This window comes from Drosophila willistoni (genome assembly GCF_018902025.1).
Source record: "Drosophila willistoni isolate 14030-0811.24 chromosome 2L unlocalized genomic scaffold, UCI_dwil_1.1 Seg168, whole genome shotgun sequence".
NCBI classification, from domain to species: Eukaryota; Metazoa; Arthropoda; class Insecta; order Diptera; family Drosophilidae; genus Drosophila; species Drosophila willistoni.
In genome coordinates, this window is record NW_025814047.1 from 1,143,549 (window position 1) to 1,163,353 (window position 19,805).

A 19,805-nucleotide genomic window follows, 5' to 3' on the forward strand; every position below is an offset into this window, starting at 1 on the left:
ATATACACATTGTGGAGTTGGCATCGGAATTGGAAACGGACTTGGAGTTGAGTTTAACTAGGGGAAACAGTGTAAAGCGAAAAGGGGATTGAGCAGTAGGCATCATTGTCGGGGGTGAAGGAGGACTATAGGCATCGTTGTTCTAGTCATTTATCACCGGGCTCTTTGCAAAAACCTCCACCCCCCCGTATACACACTCCTTTACTTGCCTGCCTGCCGTCTGCCTTGGCCATAAATATCATATTAAATATTTGCCATAGAATTCGCCGTAGACGTCGTCGTTTTCATCGTCGTCGTCGTCGTCGCCGTCGCCCGTCTCAGTCGCTGTCATGAGTCGCCGTTTGCATTAGCGCCAAATGTAGTCTGTTTATCTCGCTTAGTTATACTCGGCACCCATTGATTGAAAGGGCATATTAAAATCGCCAAAAGAAGCAGAATTTCCTAACTTCTATTCATGATTTTCATTAAACTTTGAGATCTTGAAGACCATGAGGGCGGAATTTGGAGACAAATTTCTTTTAATCTAATGAATTTTAATGCAATAAATAAATTATTAACTATCTATTAAATTCCAACACTCTCTAATAATTTTAGTTAATCAATATGTAAAGTTTATGAAAATAGTAAAGTTTTATGTAGAAAAGTGGGAACTTTCTTTCCCATGTCAAAGAGAAGAGAAATTTATGCACTTGCTGCAGGGTATTCCCAAGTCCATGTGGTGACTAACATTGTTTGTAGCCCATATACATACATAGGTGGTAGAAGGAATGGGGGAGAATCAAGGGGCAGCGGGGGTGATGCGTTACCATCTGCGGTGGTTGCAAAACTTTTGTGGCATTGCCAGTTGATTGGATTGCTATGAGATGAACTTGGCGGACGACGTATGTGTGTGTGTGTGTGTGTGTGTGTGTGTGAGAAAAGCGAGTGTGGCAAGTGATTTATGAGTCCCTTGAGCTGATATCTAAGATATGGCAGATATATTACGACGAATAGATATAATGTCATTAGCTTAAGGGTGCTTCAATTGATTCTCAACTCATATGAAATTCAAAACTAACTAACTAACTTTTCGTTTGTTATCAAAAAAAAAAAAACACATGTACACAGAGTAAAACAAAAAACACCAAAAAAATACAACCAAAAACAGAGTACTAGAAGAATTAATTCCGTTTGTTTATTTATTTTTTTTTAAGAAAATTTTAAAATTAAAAAATCAGAAATCATGCAAAAACCGTCGGATCAGATATTCACATGCGGCTTTGAGATATTTGGCAAAGTCCAGGGTGTACGTTTGCGTAGAGAAACACGCGAATTGGCCACACTGAACAATGTACGTGGCTGGGTGATGAATACCGATCAAGGAACGGTCAAAGGTCAATTGGAGGGCACACTGCCCCGGGTCAATGAACTGAAATTCTGGCTTCTTAACTTTGGCAGTCCTCGCTCAATTATCGAGAGGGCCGAATTTACGCCCACCAAAGAGATAACGGCACGCAATTTCAATGCATTCACCATACGCTATCGTTCCGATCAATTTACCTGCTAAAAAGAGAGAGAGAGAGAGCAGGAGAGAGAAGGAGATGCAGGATGAGCAAAATTTTCTGTGCTTCCAATCAATGTTATTAGTCAAATCATGTAATAAATGGTAGCCAAGTTTTTGCGACGAGAATTCTCTACAAGTCGTCGTCCCACAGCAAAACAGCTACTAATTAAGCAATACAAAGAAATTTATATAGGATATACATATATATATATATATATATATATGTATGTATAAATATATTTATATAGCTATCTTTGTGTGTGGGGACGAATTGTAGACACCTGCAGCAGCAGCAGCAGCAACCTCATAGCTTGGCTACATTTCCAGTTGAGCGCCGCCCCAAACTGGCAATGAGATGTTTTTTTTTTTTTATTTTTACAATGAGCCACCACAACAGAAATACATGCGAGGGTTAAACCAATAGTTTCTGCCAATGCATTTATCAAGAAATTCGTTTTTGACTGACTCCAAAAGAAATGTTAACAAATCAAAGGTTGTCTTTGTAGAAAATCTTAATCTTAGTCATTGAATATTTATTTTAACTACATCACATGAATTGAAAAACCACAGGAAACCATCTAACCCAAAAATACCATAAAAACGTCATAAAGTGATAAAAACAAAGCAAGTTTTAGTGCAGGAAACATTAGTTCCTCATTAGAACTGATAAGGTCGGGGTGAAATTTTGCAAAATTAACAAAATATTGGCAAAAATAAATGAAGATTGATTTGCCTTAAATGAAACTAAAAGACTAATCCTCGTAGGTACAAAGAAGTAGCGTTTTGTTGTTGCGAGAGAGAGAGAGAGGGAGAGATGTGAGAAGAATATGGATAAAACTCGAACTTGGTTTGTGAATAGCGTTAGGATAGGAAAAGCAAAAAAAAGAAAAAGATCATTACTTAAAAAAACCTCGAAGACTGACTTGCGGCAAGTGGAATCTTTTTGCGTGTCTTTAGCCCAATGTTGCTGTATTGGCTGGTGTGTGCCCTCCATGGGTCGCTGACTACAACAATGATGCCTGCTGCCTGCTGCCTGCCTGCCTCTGTCTCTATGTCTCTGTCTCTCTGTCTCTGGTGCCTGATGTAGTCTTTGTCGTTGTAGCTGTCGCTTGGCCACTGCGCATAATCACAACAAAATCAAACAAAGTGAGCCAGCCAGCCAGCTAGCAGCAACAGCTTCGTAACAGAAAACAGAAACAGAGCGACGAATGAAACGACATTGGCTGTTGCTGTTGCTGTTTCTGTTGCTGTTGCTATTGCCGTTGTCCGTTGCATGCGTGTATGTGTTGGCAACTTCGTCGCGTGTGTAACAGGCGCCCAGAGTTAACTAGAGAGTAAAGTAACATATAAAATATGTAGATACAGATACAGATACATATACTACGTACATGTGGACCTACGTACTATTCCATGCTGCAGTCATCGTCGGCGTCGTTGTTTGTCGTCGTCGCCGTCGTCGCTCAATGTAGTCGGTACCCCGAACCTGAATGTTGTTGCTGTGGAATTTTTATAGGTTAAGCTGCAAAGTGCGTGGCGGCGGCAGCAGCAGCAACAGCAGCAGAATGGGAGAGAGACAGAGTGTGAGTGTGGAGTGTGTGTAAGTGTGTTTGTGTGTGGCTACGCTATGGACCTGAGTGAAGGATGGCTAGCTGGCTGGATGGCTGGCTTGGCTGATGATGGCTAGTGGGAATGGAGCATATCGCGGTTGGGTAGGAGACGCACAGTGGCTTTAACTAGTTTCAGCCGGCCGGTGTCGTTGGCTTGCTCGAAAGAGCGAGAAACCCAAAGGCGAGAGACACTCAAACATTTTGAGTGATTCTTCTGCTACTCCTCCTTCTCATCCTCGGTTCCCATCGTCCTACTCTTGTTATTCCTTTTCTTAAGCTGGTGTCTCCTTTCATTTTGACATTCCTTTGCGCATTCCGCCACGCGTCGCTGTCGACGTTCAAATCTCTCGCTGCCTGCTTCCTTCCGGTGTCACTTCCTTATTTAGTTGTTTACCTTGTTGTTGTTGTTGTTGTTGCTGCTGCTTGTTTGTTGTTGGTCCAGTTTTGTTTTTTTTTTTACTCAGCAGGGTTAGAAGGGAGGAGGGATAGTGTCCTAGCACCAATTCAATTTGCCTGAAAGCCTCGACGAAATATTACAATATTGTGTGTGTGTATGTAAAAATAATTTCACTCTTCACTCTCTTTTTGATTGTTCATTAGCCGCATTATTATTAGTCTATTAGTGGTAATAAAATTTATGGATAGAAGGAGAAACAGAGAGAAAACTTTCCTGACGCCAAAATCAAATTGCAAATGGAAATTGAAAAAGAGTTGGGGTTGAGGGAGATGGAGATGGCGATGGAGGGGTGCGGGCTGGCACGATGCGATGGGATCGCCCGGGGGTCGCGGCATACATAAATGCAAACACTTTGTACAAATATTTGTGTCATTAAACAAATGACAAACGAATTGGTTTGAACATGAAAGCCGAAATGAGCGAGCTACAAAGAGAGAGACACAGAGGGAGAGTGGGACCAAGCGAGCGAGAGAGAGAGTGAGTGAGACAAACCAACTGAGAGATAGAGAGAGCGAGAGAGAGACAACAGACAAGAGAGATAGATAGATATAGAGAACGAGTGACATGCAGCATGCTAACAGTGACTACGAAGCTTATCAACAGCCTCTCTGTTAAAATGTTAAGACCTAACAGTACCCAACATAACATCCCCCATCTACACCACCACCCCACCTCTCTCCATAGACACACATACATACGCACACTGCAACAATGCAAAACGCAAACTTTCACGCTGCCGACGTCGCTGTCTCTGTCTCTGCCGCTGCTGCTGTTGTTGACCGCGGCTGCGGCTGTTGTTTGGTTCGTGCTGTTTCGCTGACAACGGCTCGTGCCAGTACTCAACCGACTGCCAAACGGCGCACGACACCCCAAGCGGCCTAAAGCAGCAAACGGAAAACAGAAAACCAAACACAAGAAAGAAAAAACAAAAAAACAACAAACCATCATCATCATCAGTTGTAGCAGCAGCACCAGCAATACCCAAACACCAACTGACAGGCAAAAGAAAAAGCAAAAGAAAAGCGATTTTTTCTTTTTGTTGTGTCGCGTTTCGTTTCGCGTTGTGTTTGTGTGTGTGTGTGTGTGTGCATTTTCATTGCGGTTCGTTCGTGTTCCCTCCTAAGCGATAAAAAACAAAAAAAAAAACTATAATACTACAACATCAAGTGGCATAAAAAGCGGCTCAACCAACAGCAAGCAACATTTTTCTTAACAATAGCAACAAATAAATCTTACAACCAACAACAACAACAACAAAAAGTCAAAATAAATAATCAACAATAACAACTATTAAATTTTAAACCCATTTTGAAATAATTTAATTGGTTTTTTTAATTTTCTAAAATGTATGATCATAGTTTTCAAATGAAACGAAATTAAAAATTTATAGCATATATCGTATCAGTATACGGAATATATTTTAATATATATAATAAGAATTATTTCTTATCAAACAAATTATAAAACAAATTTGCCAGCAAAAAACAAAATTATGATTCAGAACAAATGGCAAAAGAAAAAAACCAAACAATATAGAATTCTGGTAAAATTCAGTTTCAAAAGAATCAGTCAACAAAAAAAAAAAAAAATTCTTATGAATCTCATTTATTTTGGTAAAGTGAAGTGAAGAATTTTACGGCAGAGATTAACGATTTAGTAACTTTTTGGCCAATTTGAAAATAATTTGCAAACATTTCTCTGTGTGTGTGTAGGGGTTTTTCCTAGTGTGAGTGTGTGTGTGTTATTTATTTGACATTTGTATCTCTTAGTTTTTATTTTGTGTGTTATTGTGTGAAAAATTATGCATAGCAAATGTAAAATTTATTAGGTGCCGACGACTAATAAGATTCCCCCCTCGCCTTCCCCATACCCCCGGCCAAAAGAACAAAATTAAAAATTTGTTTTTTTGAAAAATAATAAATCAATTCGCCATGCATAAATCATAACGAAAATTGCTGAGAAAAATAAATCCATTTTCTTGGCAATATAGAAAATAAAGCCAATTAAATCCAAGTACAAAATTCATGAAATGCAAAATAAAACTTCCAAAATAAGTCAACAACGTTAAATGTTAAAACATATAATGTATGTTTTATTTGCAAATTATTTGCTTATTTTGTGCTTATTAAGTGTTTCATCATTCAAAGTTGTAAAGTGGTTTTTATGGGTTTTGTGTTCTGTGTTCTGTTAGGGCGTCTTTGAAGATCTTTTTTTTGCAGATCTCGAAGGAAAAAAACTTTAAAACTTCATTGCAATTTTAAAAGTTTAACTTGGTTTTCAGATTATAATCTTATGACCATTAATTTGAAATAATTACAAATGGAAAACATTTAATTGTGATTTTGGGTTGTATTCTTTGTGTTCCCCATTTCAGAATTCAAAAGTTTGATAATTTTAGAACAGAAGAACACCCTAAGAATAATCAGAAATGCATACATACATACAATCAAGTGCCAGTCGATCGTGCATTACTTCTGCCTACTTCACTTTGATTCACTTTTTAAGTATATAAATTTGTCGTTCATTTTACATCTAGGAGCATTCCTTTGTCGTGTTTGTCTTTTGGTTGAATGGACACAAGACACAAGAATTTCTCAGGCAGCAGCAGCAGCTCGACAACCAGCAATCAGTGGTAAAAATTATGTAGTCGACTAGAAAATACCCTTACTTTTACTTGGATAAAGCAGTTCGGGGCTCTGCTATTCTTTCTAAAGTCAGATTTAAGAAAAATTTCATGTTTATTTTGATTTGAAATTTTGTTAATTTTCATTAGCATTACTCAATGCCAAACGAAAATTTGTCATTACTTTTCATTTTCAATGCCAATGCAACAATTTTCATTAGCATTTGTTTTTGTTTTCAATGCTAATGAAAAAGTAATGGTAATGCTTTAAGGCACAGCTCTGAGGTTTATTTATCTATTTTAGCTTTCAAATGACTTTTTCATTGGTTTTCTTTTGCTTGTGCTAAGTCGAATATACCCTTTCAGCTATTGCAAATACAGGGTATGCAAACCAAATGGCCAACAACAGAAATAAAGCCAAATTTTTGGAGTCAGTTGATATATAAAGAGAAAGATAGAGAGAGAGAAAGACAAAAATTGAAGATGCGGAAATTGCGGCTGCCGATCACATACAACTTTAAGTGCACATAGATACACACACACACAAACATACTCACACTCAAACATAGATACTATGTTTATGTAAATGCATTACTTTTATTGGCCGTAATTATTGTTGGCGATTTTACAGTTTTGAATGGCTACAGCAGCCTTTAATTAATTTTCGCCATCATAATTTCTCATTAGTTTTTCGCAAGGCAACACTCAGTTAAATGAGTTGAAAAATGATTTATAATTTTTTTCATCTCCTTGTATTTTTCGTTGGTTTTTTTCTTTTTCCCCCAACTTCTTCTCTCCCTCCCCCCTTCTGCTCTACCCTACAAAGCAAAATTAATATTATGGAAAATGTAATGCGAGCACAAGTAGGGGGCGTGTCAGTCCTTCAGACTGCAGAGAGTGAGCAAGGGGGGGAACAAAAATGAAAATATTACGCATACGCCGTGTATATTCGATGGGAGTCAGCCGAGAATGAGGGAACCAACCAACTTGGTGAAATAGCCAAGAATTAATTGGAGAATACTAAGTAGAAGGTGGGATATATATAGCAAAAAATAAAAGAGGAAAAGAGTGTGTGTGTGACAGAGATGGAGGGATTGCGGTGGGGGGTAAATGTAGTTATAGTCTGACACTTGAAAGTGAGTTTTATGTTACATTTTTAATTAATTGTTGTGAATAAATGTTCATAGAGTTTGACTAAGTGCAATCGCTCATTAGAAAAGAAAAAACTTTTGAGATCTAGACAACAACAACAAAAAAGTTTGCTTTAAACTACATTTTTTGAAATGAATCTCAATTACTACTGGTTTTTAGATATCTAAATCTTATGTAACTGATATGTTTTTAAAGGAAGTTAAGCTAGTTCTTCATCATCATAAGCTGACATCATTTAATAACTTTAGCTTGATACATGTTTTAAAGATTAATTCGATGAATTGATAGATCTTTAGTGGTTTCAAGTGATATCATATCTTATTTTTGTATCACGTATTTCAAGTATGATTCATTGAATATATAGAGTTAAAGAAAATTGTTAAGCCACTATCTTGATAAAGTAGAAAGTAAATAGTGTTAAATAAGACTTTGGGTTTTGACTCAACTGATCTTGTATGAGGTATTATCTAAAATATGATTCACTTCACTAGAATCGCTCAAGTAGAGCTTTCAATAAAGATATATATGTATATGTATATAGTTTTCCTCATTCTCCTGCTTCACTCGGCACTGGCATTTACGAACATAAAAGCCGAAGGCTTTCCATGAATTTTGGGCCACCATTTCCGTTCATTTCACTCACTTACTCACTCGCTCGCTCGCTCACTGTTGGGTGGCCCTCGTTGGTCAGTTCAGTTCAGTTCAGTTTACTTTGCCTCTGTTAATTCGCATTAATCATACGACGCGTACGCCGGAACATTTCGTTCATTGAAAATATGAAAATAGCGAGAAGAGGAACAAAAAAAGAGAGAAAAAAAAAACAACTTTAGCGCGTAGCTTTTCGCATTTATTTTTACACGCCAACGAAAAAAAAAAAAAGAAATAAATAAATAAAAACATATTCACTCTGACGACTTTCCGTCTTCTTACTCACAATGCGACGTAGTTATGTATGTAGTTGCTCTGCTGCTGCTCTGACTGTTGCTTATTTTAATGTGTCAAGGTTCGCGGCATAATTTTTTTCTGGTTGTTGTTGTCTCTCTGTTGTTTCTTTTCTCTGTTTTTCACTGTAGCAGCAGCAGCAATAGTATTATTTCTCATCATCATTGCTGTTCGCTTCATATAGCAAAACAGACAGACAGACAGATGGACAGAAAAAAATAAAAGTATATTTCATTTCAAATCAGACAGTTAAAGAGCAAAAACAGAAACAAAAACAAAAGCACAAAAAAAAACCTAAAAAAGCCATCACGCGTCAGCTTCAGAGACATGAGCTGCAATATTTCTCGACTTTCTTCTTTCTACATACAAACATAGCAAAACGTAATATTAATCGGAGATTTGTGCAGATTTCAAATGACTTTGAAAAAGTTGTTGCAAGTAAAAACTCAGACATGATAATAGTTGGAGACTTTTGGAAAAGTTCACATGGAAATGAATCTGTAATTGATTGAAAGGGCATTGGGTCATTTGAAATTCAATTTAAGACTAGCGCCGCTCGTTAAGACTTTGTAAAGTTTGTAAAAATTGGAGACATTTTTGGAGAGTGTGAAATAATACTACTTTCTACTGGAGTCTTAAGTTTGCGGTGTAGAGCCTGGAGACTTTTTGTAGTTACATACTTTCTGACATGGTATTTTAATGGAAATACTTATTAATATTGATAGTGAAAGCTTAAGTCTGTTTCTAAAAGCAGTGTAGACTTTGGAGACTTTGCAGAAATACTTGAGATGCATACCAAAGACTTAAACTTCTTATAATTGTCTCTTTAAGTAATTTATAGAGATTGTAAAGTTTTCATATGATTGTGCCCTGGCTTATGCAAATTACTGTAGAGTTTGGAGAGTTTGTAAATAAATTACCTTAAATAAATTGTAAAGTTTCAAAGTTTAATGCTTCAGAGGAACCGAGGGGAAGGTGGCAAGTTTCGTTTAGTTTATAGACTTCTAATAGTCATTGTAGAGTTAATGAGTTTTTATAACTGTTTTTGTGACAAAGTCTAGTCTGTTATCCCTACCAACTCGTTTTGTAGAGTTTGTAGAGATTTACGGCAAACAATTGTTTGGATGATTTTTCAAGTATTTAACGATGTCAATGCGTAAATCTTAACAGTATTTTTAAAGTCAAGCCGCAGTCCCACTCTCCGTCCTTAGGCTAGAGACATAAAAAAACGTCCAACAGGCAGCAGCCATGACGACGACAACGTCGACGCTAATGCCGACGCTGACGTCGCTGCTATCGTTGTCGTTGCCGACGCAGCAACGCATCGATAAATGTAAATGCAGTTAAATAGGAGAATGGCCAAAGAGGGGGGAGATGGATGATGGGGGGAGCAAAAGGTTTAGGTATAGAGTTGTAGGTGGGAACTATCGGGGAGAAAGAGAGACAGCGAGACAGGGGGAGAGACAGTGGGAGAGTGTGGGAAAGAGCTGAGGCTATGGGGAGTGAGAGAGAAAGGGCGAAAATGCGAGGGCTATAGTAAGTGAGTAAAACATTTTTATTACCACAACGGAGTCGTAAAAAACTAAATTACTTTTAAGTTTGTAAAATTGTGCGAGTCTCTGGTATTGGACTTGACTCTGCTCTATACCATGCTATATGACTATCTGTCTCTATGTGTCTCTCTGTGTGTGTGTGTGTGATTGTATGTGTGTACCCTTCCTCTCCTCTCCTCTCCTTGCTAGCCCAGAGCAAGTTTGCATTCTTTGTGTCGTCACGTTTCCATCACGAGAGAGAAACAGACAAAATGCGCGAGATACAAAGACACAGTGTGTGAGAGAGAGAAAGACAGCGAGATAGAGGAAGAAAAGAGAGTGAGAGAGAGAGAGAGAGAGAGACAGGGTGATGATACCGAAGCAATGCCCCGAAAAAGAAAAACAAATTTATGAAACAGCTTTCCATATTCATAATGATGAGCCAAGCGAAATGGGAAAAGTGTTGGCGCGTGTATCGACTCGGTTTTATGGTCCAGTCCAAAAGAGTCCAATTGGAGTGTGTCCCTGCGTGTGTATGTGTGTGTGCGTGTGGGTGCCTTTGTAAAGTGTCTCATCAAGTTATTAGTAGGATTAGCGAAATTGTCGTAACTGAAAGGGGTTGGTGAGGAAAGTAAATCACTTTGATTGATTGTAACCACATAGAAGACAAAAACAATAAAAAGGATATCCCTAAGACTATCAAGTCATTATTACAGAAAACAATCAAATTAATATGATTAGTTGCCATAGATACATAAGTGGATAGAATTTAATGTTTTTATCAAGTTTTTTCCATCATTATTTTATAAGCTGAAATCAGAGAAATTTATCGAAATTTAATTTAAAAATTGTTATATAATTTTTTATGCATTCAAAAGGAGATAGATGAAATTTTTTCTCAATTATTGCGCCATTTTGAATGGATAACTTTCGAAATTTTTTAAAAAAGTTTTTCAATGAATAAAAAATGTAGTTATTCCTTGAAAATCTGCCTTTTGTTTATTAATCGATAATAATTTTAGCAACGTTTGTGTTCACAGTGACCAAATAAAATCAGTTGTCGATATTATATATATACTGTAGTATCTCCCATGGATCACAAATTTGTATAGAGAAATTCGAAATCTAGCTTATGAGCTCTTTGAAGTTAATATTAACTTGGATTAAAATCTATAGTTTATGATAATTCGTGTAAAATGCTAGTTTTTGAATAAACCTTTGTTAAATTTTTAAGATTTAGACGATAAACTATTGCTAGATACATATGTATATAGTCAAAATGGTTCGGGTGTATCTTATAGCCCATCCTATCTGAGTTTTACCTATATAAAATTGAAACATAAAGTTTCAACGAATTCTTCACATTCATATGTAGCTATATTCTCTTGGAAAATTCTACCTCAAAGCAAGCGAGTTTTAGTTTTCCAAAAATTGCAAACAGATTTTCGGTTTCTTTCCTTTGAAATTGAAAAGAGCAGTTTATAGTAACCACAGATGACTTTTTAATGAAGCTTCCTTTTTAGAAACATGAATAGGCAAGGGAAAGGGTGTGGAGAACCTTGTTAAGGGCCAAGGTATTTCGTTTTCGTAATTGAATTTGGATTGAATTTCCTTTGCATGTTCAACTTGAAGTTCCTTCTGCTTGGTCTCAGTGCTGGAACACACACACAGCTCAGTGTCCATTCTAAACGCACAGACACGCGCTCATACACACACATTGTTGTTGTGGATGTCGTTGGGTGTTGTTGGGTTTTGTTTTGATGGTGCCCAGCTATTTTGTATACATTTTGCATTAATTAAAAGCAAAATAAACAGCAGAAACGTCGCGCGACAACAAAAGAAAAAGCTAGGAAGAAGAAAAAAACCAAAAAGAAAAGGCAAACTCAGACTGATTTAAATGTGATTGTTTCACTTTGCAATGCAAAAAAATAAACCAAGCAAAGTAAAACAAAAGCAAAGTCAGACATTTCTCCATCTCTCTCTCTCTCTCTATCTCTTTCTTGCTTGCTCTTTTCTACCTATTCTGCACCCACTTGTTCGTTTAACGCGCTCTTTTTGGCGCTCTGATTAGAAGTGAGCAAGAAGCTGGCTGGAGGTGGGTGAAAATGAAAAAGAAGTGTGTAAAGAAAAGAAGGCAAAGGCACTTGTTATACCCTGCAATCGATGGAGGCGAGAGAAGCTTATACTTTCCTAATTAGATAATTGGTTTGAGTTCTTAATCAAGCTTAATATCCTTGAGTTAGAACTAAAGTTAACACAAAAGTTGGGGTTTGGGGGATAAAACTGAAATATGTGGAAAGATTAATATCGATTAAACAGCTAAAGGTAAAAGCAAAACTCAAAACGCTTTGTATAAATGTTTTGTATTTTAAGAGGAATAAGAAAAGTTAAAATTTTTGTTTTAAAATTATGGAAAAGAAACCTTAAAGTCAAAACTTTAGCTCTAATTTAACTTGAAATCTTAAAAGAAGATTTTTTTTTATATATTGAAATATATTGATTTTCAACAAAACGTTTAAAGGGTATCTAGGCTTCGAGTTAATGTCACAAAATGAAGATTCTATTGTTGTTGCAATTTTCATGTTATTCTGGGGTTTTTCTCTTTGTGTTTTTCTTATGGTTTTTCAATAATTTGTGCACGTCGTACTTGCAAGTTGAATTTCTTTTGATTATTTGCCAAGTCAGCGAATTGATTTTCGTGCTTTTGGCCTTTTTGGCTGTTTTTGTTGTTGTTGTAATTGTTGAACCTATTTGAATAAGTGTTAATCGAATTTATATATAAGCAGAAAATATCAAATTGTAATTAAATACGACAAAAAGAACTTAATCAAGAACCAACCAGAAAGAATTATTGAGAGATAAAAACAAAAAAAAAGCAAAGCCAAATGCGAAATCCACGAAGTAAACGCAACAAAATGCAACATTGGCGACATTTGGCAACTCTGTCAATGTCTCACAGCAACGTCGGACGACAAGAAGAACAACAGCAACAAAATCAACACTCTTCGCACTTCTATCAGCAAGTCTAAACTGATCAAAAAAATACATAAATCTAAAGAGTAATCTCCTCCAGAACTTTAATGTTTAATTAATACAAATAATAACCAAAACAAAAACCAACAAAAGAAAAAAAAAACAAAAACTCTTAACTCTTTAAGTAAAGCCAAAATCAACCAAAGTTTAAAACGAAACTTCTATGCTTAATTTACATCTACATAAACTTAAACTAAGCACAACAAATCTACTAAAAACGAACTATCTATGAATATTTGGGTAAGCGAAATGTAACTATAAACAAATTGATCATTATATACGTATTAAAGATATAATCTTACACAGATTTAAGATCTAAAATTCCTTAAAATTCATTTTACATTAATAAAATTTGATTTGGCTTTTGCTTTATGCCGTTTTTAGTTATTTTGGACTACTAAAAATGTTTAATTTTTCATTTTTGACCAAGTTGTTTAATTTAAAATATCTTTCTGAGATATTTAGTAATATAAATTACTCTCAGGACTTTGGTCAATCAAAAAAATGTCATTAATTGAAACGAAGAAATTTGATAATTTGTAGGGTTGTCTAATTGTAGACAAACCTTTTTCTATAAATATATTTTAAGCTCATTTAAGCTTTTTGTTTTTTTTTAAATGGTCGAGCCAAAAAAAAAGGACACTTTATACTCGAAGTAATTATTTTCACTGATGTTGAAATAAGAAATCAATCAATGTTGTGTTATTTCAAGGAATTCTAAGAAAAATTTTGAATTTTGACGTGTAAAATAATTAATGTAAAAAGCAATCTAATGTTCTAATGTTTCTCTTTCGCTTGTGTCTTTTTAGCAACAAAAATTCTTAAAACGACCAGCGGAGGATGTTGACAATGGCGCCGAAAATTATGAACCGCCGCATAAATTGCCCAATAATAACAATAATACAAATAATAACAACAACAATAACAATGGCAACAACACTGGTGGCAACAATGGTAATGGCAACAACAACGGTTCTGAGAATCTAACCAAATTCTCTGTGGAGATTGTGCAACAGCTGGAGTTTACCACATCGGCGGCAAATTCACAGCCGCAACAGATTAGTACGAATGTTACGGTGAAAGCTCTCACCAATACCTCGGTGAAGAGTGAACCAGGAGTGGGCGGCGGTGGTGGAGGAGGAGGAAACGGCGGCGGCGGCGGAGGAGGCAGCGGTGGTGGTGGTGGAAACAGCGGCAACGATCACTCACAGCAGCAACAACAAGGCACCGGACTGGGTGGCCTCGGCAATAATGGACGAGGAGGAGCGGGTCCTGGGGGTGGCGGCATGCACGGCGGTGTGCCGGGACCCGGTGGCATGGGCGGACATCCTGGAATGGGTGGCGGCGGCATGCCAGGCCAACAAGGCCAGCAAGGCAAATCCGCTTTGGGCAATTTGGCCAATTTAGTGGAATGCAAAAGGGAACCCGATCATGATTTTCCCGATTTGGCCGGCCTGGACAAAGATGGTGGCAATGGACAATTTCCCGGGTTTCCCGATCTGCTGGGCGATGATAATTCAGAGAACAATGACACGTTCAAGGATCTCATCAATAATCTGCAGGACTTTAATCCCAGTTTTCTCGATGGCTTCGATGAGAAGCCGCTGTTGGATATCAAGACAGAAGATGGGATCAAAGTGGAGCCGCCGAATGCTCAGGATTTGATCAACAGTCTGAATGTGAAATCAGAAGGCGGATTGGGTCATGGATTCGGTGGCTTTGGCATGGGCGGTGGCATGGTGGATGGCAGTGGCCAGCAAGGTGGCATGAAAATGCGTGGCGGTGGCGGTGTCGGTGGCAATGGCTTCCAGAACGGACCAAATGGACCCAATACGGGTGGCAATGGTGGAGCTGGCGTCATGCAGGAGCACTCTATGGCTGCCCAGACACTCAAGCAAATGGCTGAGCAACATCAGCATAAGAATGCTTTGGGTGGCATGGGTGGCTTTCCAAGGCCGACACCGCACAACATGCAGCAACAACATCAGCAGCAGCAACAGCAGCAGCAGCAACAACAACAGCAGCAACCACATGCTCAGATGATGGGCGGTCAGCCAGGAGGAGGACGCTATAATGATTTTGGCGGTGGTTTTCCCAATGACTTTGGTCTCGGTCCAAACAATCCCCAACAGCAACAGCAACAGCAGCCCCAACAGCAACACTTGCCACCACAATTCCATCAAAAGGGTCCTGGTCCAGGTCCTGTGCCTGGTCCCGGCATGAATGTACAGCAGAACTTCCTAGATATCAAGCAGGAACTATTCTATTCCTCACAAAATGATTTCGATCTCAAGCGTCTGCAGCAACAACAGGCGATGCAACAGCAGCAACAGCAGCAACAACAACAGCAGCAGCAACAACATCATCAACAGCAGCAAGCGAAAATGGGAGGCGTTCCCAATTTCTCCAAGCAGCAGCAACAGGTGCCACAGCAGCAACAGCAGCAACAACAACTCCAACAACAGCAACAACAATACTCGCCATTCAATCAAAATGCCGCCAATGCTGCTGCCGCCGCAGCCGCTGCCAACTTCCTCAATTGTCCGCCTCGAGGTGGCAATGGTCCCAATGGCAATCAGCAGCCCGGCGGAAATCTTCCACAGCAGCAGCAACAACAACAGCCGGGAGGCCCGCAACAACAACAACAGCAGCAGCAGCAACCTCAGCAGCAGCAGCAACAGCGTGGCAATGGGCAGCAAAATAATCCCAATGCTGGCAATGCAACAAACTCAACCCAGCAACAACAGCAGCAGCAGCAGCAACAACAACAGGCAACCACAACAACATTGCAAATGAAGCAGACACAACAGCTTCATATAAGCCAACAGGGTGGCGGAGCTCATGGCATACAGGTGAGTGCAAGAAGAACAAGAACGTTTTTAGCTAATAATAGTTGGTCCATATGCCCACAATTGGTCCCCCCATCCCTTTCTTCATACTATATACCAACCACTTGGGGACTTCATAGATGACGCTTATCCCAAATAACATAACGCCACTTAATACCATTGACACGTATGTAAATTTCCCATGCATATTTAAGTTATCAGCGTAACGAAGTCAACAGCTTTGACAAAAATCCCGACAAGCAAAGCAGCAAAGTTTCATTCCAAACAATTCTCCGGCCCGACGACCCCACCGATTCCTCCCTCCCCCATTCTACTGTCTATACATTTGACATAAATACAGAAACGAACTCTTGTGTGAGAGGGTGAGACAAAGAGACAGCGAGAGAGAGAGAGAGAGAGAGAGAGAGAGTGAAAAAGAGGGTGGCTTAACTTGCTCTTTTGCTCGTCAAGTCACTCATTCACTCACTCAAAGGTTTACTCCACTCAAAGAACATTTCACTCCAATTCGGTTGCTTGGGATCATAAATCATGTCAGGCAAACAAGCAAAAGCAAACGACCCTTTGGTCTGGTAACCCCAACCCAACCCCCCCTTCGTTGCTCTCACTCGCTAATTCTCTTTGGCTCTCAGACCAGTCAGACTCTCTGAACACGTAGCGTGCTCTCACACACACACTCACACACACTTTAAGCCAGACATTTAACCCCCTTTAGACGGCACACTCGTTACCCGTGCCCACCCACCCTCCCTCCCCCCTCACCGCCATTCCACTCGTTTCAAGTTTATCTCTGTCCATTAATTTTACCACACATCTGTTCATAAAATTGTCCTGCGACCTGGTGTTCGGCTTCAGTTCGTCGTTGTCGACTCACGAAGCAGAACGACCGATGAGCACAACGCTGCGACGTCGGACCGTTTGAGCGTCCGCTTTGCCATGTGTAAGCCATTTTCATTACGTGAGCCATGAAATGAAATGAGAACAAACAAAAAAAGCCAACAACGAAACGAAACGATATGAAATGAAATGAATAGTTGTTGCTGCCGAGCTGCGAGCAGAGAAAGGACGTTGTAATCGTTAACAAAAAGATGATGAAGTGATTCTTAGTTCAGATGTCATTTGGGAGAAAAGAAAAAGAGATTACAAACGCGATTTATTGATTCCTGAATGTATATTCTATACACCTTGGCTTTATCTGTACTAATCGAGGCTATTCATATGTGCATTCATTTATATAATCAACAGCACAACGATCCCCTTTGGTTGTTTCATTTCTCATGGGTCTCTTTTCAAATGCCGCTGCCTACTGACTCTTGTCTCCTCCTGTTCTCCTGTCTCCTGCCTTTTGCATTTGTTTAATGATTCTCCCCATAGACTCACTCATATATGTATATGTACATATCACTTGCTTTACATAGCATAGAACCTAACCTAACCCATATTCATTATCCGCTCTAAATTGTTTTCCTGTTATTTCACAACGGCGGCAACAACAGCAACAACATTTCATTTACAAAATGAAAGTGCAAAACTTTTTAAGTTAAGTTTCATGTCGTTGAGTAGTTTTCATCAGAAAACAGCCAAAAAAAAGGGAACCAACAACAACAACAGGAAAAAAAATCGAAATAGAGAAAACGTAAAAGAGTAAAAGGAGAAGCTACCAAGAGCAGGACGTTCCCTCCTATGTGTGTGTGTGTGTGTGTGCAAAAAGGACACGGTTGAAATTTCCGTTTTGAGCTTTAGTTTTGCTCTGGCTAAAGGGTCCTCCGTTTGGCTCCTTCACTTGCCCAGCTCAAGTTTTGCCATGAATTTTTCGTCTATGCATTATCCAAGCCAAGCCCCCCGTCAAACCTCGACCCAACTTTACCTCCTCGCCTTCTGTATTCACTTGCTCGCTCACTCTCTGCATATAAAAATAGTTGAGCCAAGAGTTGAGAGTTCTGTACGCTATTGGTAAGATGAAAATTGAGTGGGCGCACGGTGTAGTGAGGAGGGAGGTGTGGCAGTCAGGACCAAAGTGACCAAAGTGAGGGCAAAAACTTGTTGACGATTGAGATTGAAATTTTTCTGGTTTCTAGCCACTGGCCACCCGAGCCACCCTAGCAACATTCCACCACCCCAGTCTTATGGTAACCCTTGAGGGCATTAGCGTCTAGTTTATCACTCCTTTTAAGCTCCTGCATCCAACACCCCCTTTTTTATTTAATCGTATTTTCTGTTGTTATTTGCTGGTCAAATCAACGCATTGACTTTTGCTTTGGCACATTTTCACAATCTTCTTATCACACAGCACAAAAGACAAAATGCTCTCAAGTCAACAACAACACGTATACACACTTAAGGCTAACGATATATTTGCATAGGACTCATTAAAAAACCCCAAAACGTAGACCGAAAAACATAGAAGAAGAAGAAGAACAAGAAGAAGGCAGCCATCAGGGTTGATGCCATAAAACAGCAGAAGAAAGCAAGAAAAATGGAAAATGGAAATATATATTCTTGTTAAATATTTGCCTAATGAGCTTTTCCCAACTATTTCGAATAATCCAAAAGAGAACTTGGCATTTAAATATAAGTAATATAATCAAGATTACTCTAAAAAAAAATTGTTGTTACGACCAACGAGGACACACGATGTCGCGACGTCGTGTGTAAAAGTTCAATGAATTCAAAAATGTTCACATTTGCATGTCCTGCATTAACTCGTTAAAATGCCAAGAGCAACAATAACATCAGGGTGTAACGAGTGGGTGGATATAAGAGGGAGGGTGGGGTGGGGGTGGTCGCCGCAGGAATGGAATGCCAAACAATGTTCCACTGACAGTTGTTGTAGTTGCTATACACACACACACACACACATACATACATATATTGTATAGTTAGTATAGGGTATAGTATATAGCTAGCTAGCCAAACAAATTTGTATAAAATACAATAATACCGAGGAGAGAGTTTTTCTTTTTTGAACAAAACGAATGAACGAATGAGCAGGCGAGCGAACCCATCATCAGCGTCATCAACATTGAAATGCCTGGGCGCACAAAAGTATGCAACGGAAATGTGCAAAACGTGAAAATGTGCGGAAATTATATTTTCTTCTTTCATTCCTAAGAGAGAGGGAGAGTGAGAGTGAGGGAGTGTGAGAGAGAGGGGGGGTCGGTGGCGGGGTTTATGAGATTTTATGACTTTGCCGCTGTGACTTAATGAAGTTGCCCAGGCTACACATGCGACCACGAGCAACAACGACACAGCCCTGTATCAAAAAACAATAAATAATTTATAACCATAATGTGTGTGTGTGTGTGTGTGTGTGCAAGAACAAAAAGATCTAGCCGAAAAGCAAAACCCAAAAACACATAATGACCAACAGAGATAGAGAATTCTCGTGTGTGTGTGAGAGAGAGAGAGAGAGATATAGAGAACATTTTGGACATTAAAGCGCCTGCGCCAAGGCAGGAAACAAAACGAAAGGCATATCAAGTTCTGAAAAGTTTTTCCACATGACATATAATTCGCCTAGATGCCATTTGCCTGCTTGGATTAGATTCTAAACTTGTGTTTAGTACTATTAATGACAGTTAACCTCTATAAATTTTGCACCGCCCAACATCAATTGAATGGGGGGGCGGGCAAACTAAGTTTAACTTCTAATTTGTAGAAGCAAGAGGAGAGAAGAAGCAGCAAAAAAGGAAATCACCTAAAATATTTACGGCTTAAACTTTTACAGCTCGCAACATAAAATCTATGCCACAGCTGAAATGTTGCTTTCCTTTTTCTCTTTCCTTTTACTTTCTTTGCGCTTTGTTGTTATTTTTTTTTTTTTTTTGCGTATTCTTTTGCCTGTGCGTCATGCATTCATAATTCACCAAATGTTTGCCTCTTGTTGTTGCCCATTGTTGCTGTTGTTGTTGCTGTTGTTGTTGTTGGTGTAGTTGCCACTTTAGCACATCCCTATCAAACTGTAACGATGAGCCTGCCTCATTCCCCTATCCCTATCGTCTAACAAGCTTACATCTCGTTTCCCCCACCCCCCCATGCAGAGGACTCTTTGGTCTCTCTCAGTTTGGTCC

At 38.8% G+C, this 19,805-nt stretch overlaps 2 protein-coding genes across 3 annotated transcripts in view; both read left to right on the plus strand.

The window, feature by feature from the left end:
* The window catches only part of LOC6643228 (neurogenic protein mastermind), a 106,781-nt gene that overhangs the window by 69,531 nt on the left and 17,445 nt on the right, over positions 1-19,805 (plus strand). The window contains exons 1-2 of one of the 2 annotated variants that reach the window (XM_047009716.1): positions 12,643-13,129; positions 13,699-15,741. In XM_047009716.1, coding sequence (XP_046865672.1) covers positions 13,118-13,129; positions 13,699-15,741 — 2,055 coding nt within the window. In that variant the 5' untranslated portion in view covers positions 12,643-13,117. Of the gene's footprint in view, positions 1-12,642; positions 13,130-13,698; positions 15,742-19,805 lie in introns of those variants that run through there. The other variant, XM_047009715.1, reaches the window with a different exon arrangement.
* LOC6643310 (acylphosphatase-2) lies at positions 1,099-1,897 on the plus strand. Its single transcript, XM_002066133.4, has one exon. It carries the CDS (start codon positions 1,223-1,225, stop codon positions 1,544-1,546), a length of 324 nt encoding a protein of 107 aa, XP_002066169.1. The 5' UTR covers positions 1,099-1,222; the 3' UTR covers positions 1,547-1,897.

Excerpts from the sequence above, each read along its gene's own strand:
- LOC6643310 (XM_002066133.4), top strand. The coding sequence starts at position 1,223 with ATGCAAAAACCGTCGGATCAGATATTCACATGCGGCTTTGAGATATTT.